This window comes from Daucus carota, chromosome 8 (genome assembly GCF_001625215.2).
Source record: "Daucus carota subsp. sativus chromosome 8, DH1 v3.0, whole genome shotgun sequence".
NCBI lineage: Eukaryota > Viridiplantae > Streptophyta > Magnoliopsida > Apiales > Apiaceae > Daucus > Daucus carota.
This window is the reverse complement of record NC_030388.2, coordinates 14,323,590-14,336,778: the sequence shown is the minus strand read 5'-3', so window position 1 is coordinate 14,336,778 and position 13,189 is coordinate 14,323,590. Positions and strand designations below refer to the sequence as shown.

Sequence of the window (13,189 nt, the reverse complement as noted above, 5' to 3'; positions counted from 1 at the left end):
TGGAACAGGCATGTAGTTATTACTCTTGTCTATACCAATCTTGCCATTTCTATTTTTCCTAGGCTCCTTGTTTTTGTCATCAGACTTTACCTCTTTAAGCTTATGTTTAAGCTGTTTCTGAGTCATCAGTCCTATGTTAACCTGTTTGGGCTTATCAGATTTTAAATTTTTGTTAATCTCTGATTTTGGTCTACTCTGTTTAGACTTAGAGGATTCAACAACAAATTTGACAGGTTTAACCTTAGGTTTTTGAGTTTTAACAAACTCTGTTTTTTGATGACTCAGCTTCAGAGTTATCAGTGTAACCTAGTCCCTTCTTCCAGTTTCCACTACCTAAGATATCCTGAGTAGTTTTGCCTGAATTAGTCCATGTCTTAATGATCTCCCTTTCCTTAGCAAGTTCTGATTGAAGAGATGCATACCTCTTTAATAATTCATCTTTGATAATGACAGCATCATCTCTTTCTTTCTGAACTTCCAACATTTGAACTAATTCTTTTTCTAGATAATCATTCCTTTTCTTCACACTTAGAGTTTCAGATTTTAATCTTTCATTTTCTAAAGTCTGATCTCTAAAGCTGATGTGCAAAGTTTTAAGAAACAATCTTAGCTCAGTTATATCTTCAGTATCAAAGGCAAGAGTAGAATGAGGTACCTTTGCAGCAGATTCAGAGTTGTTGTCAGTGTTTGCCATCAGAGCATAATTGACTTCTTCTTCTGAATCAGATGTATCTGTCCAGTTTCCTTTCTTGGTGATGAAGGCTTTTTCTTTTTCCTTCTTGGCTTTCTTGCATTCAGATGCAAAGTGTCCCTTTTCACCACAGTTGAAACATGTATACTTGTCAGCTTTTCCAGCTTTCCCTTCTTTGCCCTCATTCTTCTTGAAGTTCTTCTTGTCATAAACTCTGTCAGAGTTTCTGTCTTTCCTTGAAAAACTTTTGCCTTTGTTGAACTTTTTGTAGGCCAACTTCTTGAAGCTCTTCACCATCAATGCTGCTAACTGCATCATCTCATCATCACTTTCTTCAGAGTCTGAGGGAACATCAGAGTTTGAGTCATCAGAGTTTGATGACTCAATGTCAGACTTTGTGACATGAGCTTTTCCCTTGCTCTTAGCAGCTTCCTCTTGAACTTTCAGAGCAACAGACTTTGATTTTCCTCCATGTCGTTTGCTCCTTTGCTCCATCTCAAGTTCATGAGTCTTTAGTCTTCCATAAACATCATCAAGAGACATTTCTCCAAGATCAAGATTGTCTCTTATTGTAGTGACTTTCAAATCCCATTTTTCAGGAAGAGCTAGAAGGAATTTGAGGTTTGAGTCTTCAAGATCATATTCCTTGTCCACCAGAGATAAGTCATTCAACAGTTTGACAAATCTGTCATACAGATCTGTCAGAGACTCACCAGATTTTGAGTCAAAGTGCTCATACTCCTGTGTAAGGATTGTTTTTCTGTTTTTCTTAATGGCCTGAGTTCCTTGACATCTGGTTTCCAGAGCATCCCAGATTTGTTTAGCAGTTTTGCACCCAATCACCCTATTAGACATTGCATTATCAAGGGCACTATGCAACAGATGCTTCACCTTTGCATCTTTACTGATAGATGAGATGTCCTCTGGAGTATAATCTTTCTTTTCTTTTGGAACCATCTTTTGAGGTTCATCTGCAATCCCAACAGAGAGCTTGGTGGGCATATGTGGTCCATCATAAATCCTGTCAAGGTATTCTGGATCAACAGAGTCTAAGAATATGATCATTCTTTCTTTCCAGACTGGATATTCAGATGCCTTAAGGATTGGAACTCTAAAGGATGAAGCTTGTGATTTTTCAGACATGATTGTGATTAAGATCTCACTGTAGTAATCTTAACAGAGCTGGCTCTGATACCACTTGTTAGGTCCTATAAACTCACTATATAATATGATATAGTGACCACAATCTGTAACACAGTAAGACAATATAAGAAATTGAAATCAATAAACTCTTATATTCACAAAGCTTTGATGGTTACAAAAACTCTCTCAGTGATTTATATTGTATCACTAAGAGCTGCTAGGGTTCTTAACAATGTACTCGATAACTCAACTCTTGTAGAGTAACCATAATCTGTGTTTATATATACACAGTTACAAAATCAATCTCTGATTTGATATCCTATAAATCAGCTAATAAATCTATCAATCAAAGATTGCTACTGTTTTCTGTTTGGTTTCCATAGTCAGCAAATCACTCCTCCGCTTCTATCCTTCCTTGAAGTATATCCGCTTCTGAGCTCTTTCCACGTGTAAACTCTGACGAGTCTTGACTATGTAAACTCTGATCAGACTTTGTTAAACTCTGTCAGACTTTACTAAACTCTGATCAGCTTCCCGATTAAACTCTGATGATTCCTGTTCTAAAACAGACTTCAAGAATATTAGTAATCATCAATTATATCTAACATATATATATATATATATATATCGATTCCAAATATGATGTCGAAAATGACATTTGAAAACTGGAACTTGAAATCAGGAATTCGGTTGCATATGGGTTGTATTCAGTTGATTCTATTGTAATCTAATGGCCCCGCCAGGGGCACCCATACATCAGTTGCAACTTACAGTTTTCCGTTGCATATGAGGTTGCACGCAACCTCATATGCAACCTCATATGCAACTAAATGCAACTGAAAACTGTAAGTTCCAACTGAAGTATGGGTGCCCCTGGCGGGCCATTAGATTGCAATAGAATCAACTGAATGCAACCTCATATGCAACTAAATGCAACCTCATATGCAACTAAATGCAACTGAAAACTGTAAGTTGCAACAGATGTATGGTATGCCCCTGGCGGGGCCATTAGATTGCAATAGAATCAACTGAATGCAACCATATGCAACTGAATACAACCATATGCAACTATATATGCAACTGAATTCCTGATTTCGAGTTCCAATTTTCAAATGTCATTTTCGACCTCATATTTGGAATCCATATATATATATATATATATATATATATATATATATATATATATATATATATATATATATATATATATCGACTCCAAAGATGAGGTCGAAAATGACATTTGAAAACTGCAACTTGAAATCAGGATTTGTAGTTGCATATATGGTTGCATATGCAACCACCGTATTTTTGGAAAATATTTTCAAAAAGATAGTATTTTTGAAAATATTTTAGAGATTTGAAAATAAGATTGGATAAGGTAGTATTTTTGAAAATAAGATTGAAAAAACAATATACAAGATAATTAACATAATTAGATATGAGTATGTTAATGTAAAAAGTTTTGTATCTCGACAATAATAACTTAAATAAATATATCAAAAATATTAAATTCTAACAAATAATAAATTAAAAAAATTTATATAATACCGTGCTCGGCACGGGTCATAAACTAGTACAATAATATTCCATAATGTATTATATAATGGTATACATGATGTATTAATTTTATATATTACAAAAGTAGAGAAATTGAAAAAAAAACAATGGGAGAATAAATTTACTTTTAGGTTGTAGAAATATGTATGTGAGGCCACTTAAAAATGGTACATTCTACTGTACGGCATTCACAGACATGGCAACAAGAGAACACAAGCTAGCTGCAATGTTATTGCATTTTTGAGTGCATATAACACATTACACATACAAACGTAGAGCCGTTGTCCTTCCCTTTTTCTTTGTCAAATGACCCAGCTGTCCCTCCCATGTAACGCTGTCAACTTGCAAACTCACGGAAGTACACATTGTGCAAGCATCTACAAAGCTGAGGTACACACATTGCTAGATATGGAAACTGAGGTACACAAAGTGCACAAGTCTCAAACTAGAGATACACACTCTGCAATTTACTCTATAACTATTAATGATAAGCAAAACAAAATGCTCATTAATACTCTTCGAAAAATGTTAAGTAACCCCTATCTAAAATCACTTTAATAGTATATAAACACCGAGCCACATGTTAATTTATCCTTGACTCTTGGAATTTAATAATTTGAGAATTTTTCATACTTAAATTATTTCTTCCAAATTTTACAAATATCATCTCGTGTGGGAGATTTTAGAGGATTCTTATATAAAATTATTAATAAACAAAAAACATATCATAGTTCACCCTTTATAACACTTGAATTGAATTTTTATAAAAATTTTATAAAAATATAATCTCGAAATATTGTTATAAATATAATTGGTTTTCTGCGATTTAATCTTCGAAATACTAATTTTGAGGAGCTAACTGAATTGAAACAATTTCAGAATATTACTATTAATAATTATATCATTTGAATTTATTAAAATAATAATAGCACCAAAATCTGTGGTAAAATACTCCCTCGGTCTCATTTACATTTTCTTTTCGAAGAAAATTATTTAAATTTTTTTTGTCCCTCTACCTTTTCAAAGCGATTTTTTGAATTGTTTTCTTTGAAATGTTTTTGGAATATAATTTTAACGTTTGAGTAATGTACATATATACAAAATATTATTTAATTTAATCTAATTATCAAGAAAAATTACGAAAATTAAATATTAATTAATATTTTATATTTTTTGCTAAGAAAAGCAAAACACTTTCATTAACTAGAGCATAATATAGTCGGGATAAACCTCCAATTATAAACATAACCAGGTTGAAAAATAAATGACATACTAAAATAATTAGTTGATCTGTTTCCTAATCGTTTACAAAATTCTTAAAACTAAAAATGAAATCAAAGATATTTTAAGTTATTCAAATTGCATCAACATCCAGTAACAACATCATAAATGACCTTTATCATATAAAAATCATTATTAGAACAGTGTTTAGAAATCGTAATCACGAAAACTGAGATTGGAGGAGCGACATTCAGCTACCTACATGCATGCCGGACACCAACGACAGACATGTTGAAACTGTGGGCTGAACAATCTTGGATCGTGAAAGACGAGCTCTTGCTATGATTATCACGGCTCAGACGTGACCTTTTCAGATCCCAAAAATACCTATCCGACATCGAATAAAATCAAACATAACTAAATGAAAACATAGAAACACACGAACATTGATAAAAAAGAAAGGGGTCGTTGAAGGAGGCTGAAGTTCTTCTTTTATACACTGGGAAAATGGTTCTCTATCCACTCTGTGCCTTCATCAATCAAATTCCCCTCCATGTCGAGTGCCATTTGGGTAAGGTTAAACCTGTGCTTCGATGAATCCTGTTCGAAAATAAAGCGGAAGAAGAAGAAGACATGCAACGAAGATGATGCAGATCGAATAGGATTTGTGTTTTGTTGTGACCACTTGTGCGATTGGCGACGAAATAAGTTTCTTGACTTTTACTAACATGTTAATATTTTCTTGTCTTATATTTCTTTTCATTTTTCTCTGTTTTTGTACGCTGCCATTTTCTGTTTTCCTGTTTTCGGGAAAACATGAAACATTTCAGTGCCATTTCGCTCATGATCAATTTCCTTGTTATTATTATCTCCACTAGTTTTCAATTTAGGGACAGGATGCTAACAGTTCAATTCATGGTGGCGGTGGAGAGATTCAGAAGGGTTAAAAAAAAGGGTGCTAATTGGCTATAATTGTGCCTTGATTAAGAATGCTAATTATTCTTAATTAAAGGCTTTTTTGTACCATTTATGGTGACCATAATTGGGGCATATTTTGGCCTGTAGAGACATTTCAGTGCCATTATGTTGGCTTATTTATGACTTTATTTTAGTTTTTCATATTCACTCATATTCTTTTATCCGATTTTGTCTTATTTTCAGGATGTTTGGAAGAGATTTTATGTATTTTATCCATTAAAGCTGCTTTCGAGAATCACGCGAACCTTGGTGTACAAGACAATTAAGTTATATATAGTGATGAAGGATTAAAGAAACATTAGTTTTTTAATTTTTTTTGTAAACGTTGTAATTTTGCAGGGCGCTCTTTTTCCCACTTGAGTTTTTCTCTCACAGGGTTTCGGATTTTAACGAGTGATCTTTCTGACTTGAAAGACGATGTTGTCTAAACGTCCAGAGTAGTTATTTACTTTCGATTAGATTATATACTTTGTTGAATAAAGTTAATCATGTCCATCCAAATATTATAATTTTTAATATTGGTGTAATACAACCCAAAAAAAAACACACCTAACACTCAAAAATTAAATTTGATTGAACATGAAAGATGGGACTGCGGAAGTAAGAAACTAGGAAGCCAAGGGCGGGTATTTAGGTGAAGTTGAATTGGGGGTGGGAAACAAACGAAATGGGCGAGAATGGGGAAGGCATATTCGAGGGATTACCTCCTCCCACGAACGATAATACAACTCATTCAAACTCTAATCAATCCATCACCAAAACCCTAATTCAATCCAACACCTCTGACCCGAACCCGAACCCAAACCCACCCGCTCCTCCTCCTCCTCCTGCTCTCAAGAGTGCCCTCAAACGCACTAAACACAATCCCTCTCCTCAACTACAGCAGCAACAACAAGAAGAAGAAGGTATATTCACTCCTATATTTGTGCTCTTTGTTTTTCATCTCATACTTTACTTACTTGTCTTCGTAACTGAGTCACATATTAAACTAGCACGAACAACAACAAGAAGAGGGCTGTTTCCTTGCGTAATCGTAAAATTGTGTTTGTCTAAATATTTAACAGATGTTATTATCTACATATATCGTGTTTTTAATGTGGGAATTTTGTAGTAGGTTTTAATTCAACGAATACTACTCGCGCTAGATTTTTAAGACAGTAGGATACGGTCATATTTCTTAATTACTATAGCTGGCTTGGACTTTTCAAGCCTTTTAATACTAACCCGACCGAGCTGTGCACGCTTGTGCTGCAGTTATACTTGGGGTATGAGAGAGTAATTATAAGTTTTTTACGCCAGTTCCAAGTTTTATGCTCTAAAGAAGCTGATATTTTTGTTCTGGTTTCCAGTTAATGTTCCTCAAAAGCGCTTGAGGTTTAAAACAACCACTGATGCCTCAGAAGTTCAAGTCATAGAGGCCATGAAGAAGATAGCATCACATATTAAGACCTCTTCAAAAGTTGGGAAGGCGTCAAAGCTTGCTATACAGTTAATTACTGCAGGTAGTATTAAGCCTGCAACGAGTGATTATTTCTTCGCAATACTAGAATCTGCTATGTGGTCCCAAACTGTGTGTAATGATCCTTCAGTTCGGGCCGACTATCATGCATTGTTTTCAGCAACACAAGATGTGACTGAGGTATCTTCCAGCATCCTTATAGAACATGTCCATTATTTATGTTGTGCAGTGGGTAAAGTTGGTTTTGAATCTCATGTCTCATTGCTTTTTGCTATCAGTGCTTTAATAAGAAGCAGAGAAATCAAATAATGGCTTGGACAATCAGAGCTGTTGTGGCAAATGACCTCTTCACAGATGACAGTTTTGTGGTAGGTTTTTATCTAATGTATTGAGATACATCTTCTTTTACATATTCAATTATACTTTTCTGAGTCATACATGACTATGTCTTGGTTTTCAGATTATCCAAATTAAATTGGTTTAAGCTTATTATTAACCATCTTGATATGATTAAGTTCCTTTGTCATAATTATTATTTTGTTAGACCATTTTTATTTGATTGATAGGTTAGTCGAATAAGGTCCTTATTCCTCTATCTTTGTTTCTAGTTGGATGAAATTTTTTCACCTCAACAGTGGGCAATGAGTTTTCCCTAAACATTGATTTAGAGATCAGTTCTTTCTTTTACTTCCGTGTATCTGCGGTTTAGTCACCCAATGTTAATTTTTTTTATCACTTCAGTTATTTTCCCACGTTTCATGTTACTGATGGAAGACATATATTTTAAAGATGAATTTATGAAATAAATACAATACTTAATTACAACTTGTGGGCATTAACGGCAAAGATTTCACAACCCCAGGGGGTTTCCAACCACAGAATGGAAAAAAGCTATGGATTGCAACCCAAAGAGAGACTCACTAGTAATGTATGTTAACCAAGTATACCATGTCATACGCGTAAAACCCTAATAGTATAACCTAATAGACAAAGAACCAAAACAATTAGGTTTATTGCAAATAACCTACATATATAAGAACTCATCCCACTTATAAAATGTTTGAATATATACACAATGTATTCTCCATTAAATGTTTTTAAACTTATTAATCAAATGAAAAAACAAATTTATTTTATGTTCAATGTTCTCCAGTATTTTTCTTCGAATATGTAGGGACGCCTTGACACCACACGCTTCAAGAACATCAATTTAGGCGCAAAGAATTTTGAAATTGAATTGCAAAGGGAAGAGGCTTATATGGATTTTTTGTAATGATGAACTCGATATGATTAGCCTCAATAATAATAATTCTTTTGTCTATAACAACTAACATCTACCACAAAAGATTTCTCAATGTGCTCAATTTTCTAATGCAATTTTATTCCCTTCAATCATTTCTGCGTCCTCCAAATGTAATTTAGTCTCGGTAGTAGGTAAGTTGATATGTTTTGTTAACCTCCCACCCAATATGGTTGTATGCATGGCATAAATACTTTTTATGTCTTTCCTCATTTCAAATTTGTACTTTTTTCTCATCTTTGGATCATCCAACTTATGCAACGTAAGTTCATATTGTATAACATGGTTCACAGTATAAGAAACCACGCATATCTTCTTTTACCAGCTCAATATCAGATTTTATGTGCTTGGACATGATTTAAAGCATGGAACTGGAACTGAAGAATGCAACGAATATGGCATCATATTGTTTTTCAAAGTCAGAAGTTGTAAATATTCAAAATTTACAGGGGTTGGCCTGTCAAATTTATCTGTTTATCATTTGATAAACAACTATTATTTCATAAATATGGAAATTAGTCTTTCCTTGGGTTGCAATCCATGGCTTTTCTCCCTCTTTGCAGTTTTGATAACCTTGTTGCAGTGATTTTTATGCTGTTAAACCACCCAAGTTCTGAGTGATAAACAGATAATGTTCTTGGATGAAACACCACCCTAGCAGACTAGGACATTCTGATATTATCCATCTGCCATATGTTTGATTATAACCTTTTTGCTATTGATAGAAATGTTTCATTTTTACTACATAATTTGGTTAAAAGTAGACATCATAAGACGCAGAATAAAAGAATAGCAAGGAAAGCAAAGGGCCGCCGTGAAGGATGTACTCTGTAGTTTGCCAACAACTTTCTTTGAGGGTTCTTCAATTGATGTGTTAAAACAATAGTTCCACTTACTAGACAACAGAGTATGCTGGAAAGTTCCTATTGCAAACAAAACTATTTGGGAAAAAAAAATATGGATTTGGGCTTTTTTTTTATGGGCCCAGTCGGTCGGCCGAGTCGGTCGCGTGTCGCTCCTGTGTCGGTGATGAGTCGATTGTGTGTCGCGTGTCGACACGCCACATGGCGAGTCGGACACGTACTCAGCCAAGTCGGTGTTGAGTTGTCGTGTTGGACACGGATTCGGCAGCCTTTTTGGAGTGTCGGTGCTTCTTAGGTGGGCACCCTGCATATTTTAGCTATTTACAATTTGCTGTTTGAACATTTGCAATCGGTAATGGGAACTCTAACATGGCTCTCATATAAAAGCAAATCCAACCGAACACTATAACGCTATTATAGTGTAAAACAAACTCCAATGCAACACTAAAATGGTGTAAAACTTACACCAAATGGATAGTTTGACACCAAATTTGGTGCAAAAGTACATTTGCTGTAATTTTTACACCAAATGTGGTGTCTTTCATAATTCCAACAATGCCCTGGTGTTTGTTAACAAAACAAATTTCGTAGATGAAAGATTTCTTTAACGTAAATTATAATGGGGTGGAATGCATTTTATGAATGATGTGATTTTGACACTAAACTAGTGTATACTGACATGGGTTGAAGATAGTCAGTGCCCAGTTGCTATAGATCTTATTATGTTATAGACTATAGTTGTTAGCAGTAGGTATGCGTACAAAACACGATGACTGAACTATAAGATTGCACAAGTCGAATGGTGCAAATATCTTGATTTGCTAGTGTTCATAACTCACTTTAAATTTTACAGAAATTTTACGTGAGTCTATATTAATTTACGTGGTCATAAAGCCTTTGTACAAATATTGTATTTACTTGGTCACTCGTACATGTGGGTTTCTTCCAGTTGCTTATTTTCTTTGTTACTCATACTTGTGGGTTTTCTTCCACTTGTTTTAGCAAAAGATATATAATCATCGTGTACAGGCTTACATTATTTCCTGATTGTTTCCTTTCATTTTGTTTTTGGTGGTTACACAATCAGTTTTCTAAGGCATCTGGGCGAATCAAAGAAGCCATATTACAGCTTCCCCTCGCCACTGAAGAAGAGGACATTGAAGAATCTGCTGCTTTGACCGAGACGGAGAAGTTAGATGCAGACAATCAGTCAAAAGAAGAAACGCCTTCAGCTTCCTTTGAAAATAGTAAAAAGGAAGAATTTGATCCTTTTGGGCTTGATGCATTAATTCTGAATAAGAATGACGAAAAGGCCAAGGGTAAAAAAGATGGAGCAGCCAAATACAGAAAGGGAGAAGATGACGAGAATAAGAGATTTCTAAAATGTCAGAGAGAAGCCTTAGTTCTTTGTTTGGAGATTGCTGCAAAACGGTACAAGCTTCCATGGTAAGCACCACCTCCAGGCTCCCAAAATTTTTCAGTACTTGAAATTTTATCAATGCCTCCTTTTTTCTGTAGGTGCCAGACAGTGATAGACATTTTAGTAAAGCATGCCTTCGACAACATTTCAAGGTTTACTTCAAAACAAAGAGAAGCTATTCAGAAACTCTGGGCTTCTATAAGGGAACAACAAGCTCGCCGCAAACAAGGAAAATCAGTATCTGGAAAACTTGATGTCAACGCTTTTGAATCCCTTCAGGAAAAATATGCAAATCAGAAGATCAGTATACGACGTGCTGTAGGAGGTGGGGGATCGCGTCGTGCTGCGCAGTGGCTTGGATAGTATCACGGTACTCTCCTGAATCACTCTTATCTTTATGTCACTGCACAATTTGATGGTTAGGGTGGATAATAGTAACTGAGAACCTGTGTTAAGAGACTAAAATGATATTTGGGCTGAATTTAATCTATTCATGTAAATGTGTAATGTTATTTTACTTGATTAATGGACATCCTTACAGATTTTGCAGCAGGATAGAAATTTTGTAGTTCTCTGGTGTTGACCATACTCATAATTTTGGTCCAAAATTTCAAATTATTCGCCCCAATTAAGATGTGATGATCATCTAATTAATTTTGCTAATAATACAAATTTTATACATCCAAAGTAAAGTAGTAGTAGTACTTCCTCCATCCCAAATTAGATGATCGTTTTGAGAAATTTTTTTATCCCAAAATAGTTGAGCCTTTTTCTTTTTAATGCATATTTAGCAACAATTTTCCATTTATACCCTTTCTTATTTATCATTTCCAATGTATGCTCTAACTAATACTCCTATAGAAAGTCAACACAATAAATATGGGTAGATATAGAAAAAAAAAACAATCATTTAATATTTTTTAACATATGTGAAATGAGCAAAAGGCTCATCTAAATTGGGATGGAGGGAGTAGCTTTTATATGCTGACTTCCATAGGAATTAGTTTTTGTTGATGGAACTTTGCAGAGAAATATATGCATATTACATGTATCATGGGAATGAAATGTAAAAATTATGAAGTTATATTAAAACGGTTTTTCTATGGTGTGCCCGGCACACCTTAAGCACCAAAATTTATGAAATTGGAGGGTTTCTATTGGCTTACCTTCTTTAATAATGGTGGACCCCCCTGCAGGTACAACAACCACACCAATCAAAACCCTCCATTTTTATTAATGTTAGTGCTTAGCATGTGCCCATGGGCACACACCGATATTAAAATAACTTGTTTGCCATTGAATGAACAAATTGGAACTTTTGACCATTTGCTTTGGATGTTTCTTTCAACGATACTCTTTACTTATCCACATCAAACATATGTCCGGAGACTTCCCACCCAAACATTTTCTAATCACCTCGTCCAATAGATTACGTTAATAATTACTCCCTGCACGCTGTTTTTTGATTGGAGATTAATTGAATAATCAGAAATTTAATTGAACAAGATTAATTAATCACCGATTTTAAAATATAGATCACTGCTCCTTGTACTCGCTCTACTGTGTGTTGAACTATTTGAATTTGTTACTATAATTTAATTGAACAAAAGAAAAGCTCGAGTCTATAGTAGGTTCTAAACTAGCTGACTGTAAATATTTGGACAGAATTAGCTATTGATGACAGAAATGAATGGAAACAAAATTAAATATCAAGTGTCTATCACTATTTTTTTCCCCTCTAAATGTTTCAAATCACGCCAGAGTTTTAAATCGTCCCTAATTATCAAATTATCAGTTGGATAATTTATCAATTAACTTGATGAAATTTGTTATTACATAAAAAAAAGTATTTATTTCATATATTTCATGCAGTACTGACAAATAAAAATAAATATTTGTTTTTTATTTGGACAGAAAAAATAAAAATTTGTTAATCGAATTAGTTCATCAATCTTCCTTTTTGAAAACAGATGAAATCATTGTTGTCGATGGATTACCGTAAACGAAAAGCTGCTGTATTAGAGAACTAGTACTACTTTTAGCGTGAATGTGAAATGTCATTATCGGAACAATACAAATTGGTGAATTAAGCTCAATGTGAAAGCTAGTTTTATATGCAAACTAGTATTGACCCGTCCACTAAATATGGGCCCTACCAGTAGCAAGCAGACATGATGGTCTCCACTGGTCACAACAAAGTAAGCAACTTCGTTCATCATCATAATCATTACTGTATTAATCAAGAGTTAAATGCAATAGGTATCCTGTTTGTTTGTTGTGCACTTTGTGTACCTTAAAGTAAGAATTGAACAGATTGTGTACCTCGTATATACAATTTGGTGTAACGTGTGTTTTGCTGATATTTTTCGTCATCTTCGTTACCACACCTTCGTTCGTAAAGCTCCCGGTACTCTTTTGTTCTATCGGAGAATAGAATGAAAATATACAAAGAAGTTTATGGATAAAGAATAAAGTATGAGACAATAATAATTATATATGAGTGAGTTAAAAATTTTCATACAGAAGATGATAGGTAAGACAATTTCTCTAATTATTT

General features: G+C 34.2%; 1 protein-coding gene across 1 annotated transcript; it reads left to right on the top strand.

Annotated features, from left to right (window-relative positions):
- Positions 1-6,138: 6,138 nt before the first annotated feature.
- On the top strand, positions 6,139-11,193 carry LOC108199642 (uncharacterized). Its single transcript, XM_017367557.2, has 5 exons — positions 6,139-6,495; positions 6,940-7,229; positions 7,328-7,417; positions 10,300-10,658; positions 10,731-11,193. The coding sequence occupies exons 1-5, from the start codon at positions 6,258-6,260 to the stop codon at positions 10,993-10,995; spliced, it is 1,242 nt and encodes a 413-aa protein (XP_017223046.1). The 5' UTR covers positions 6,139-6,257; the 3' UTR covers positions 10,996-11,193.
- Positions 11,194-13,189: the final 1,996 nt, after the last annotated feature.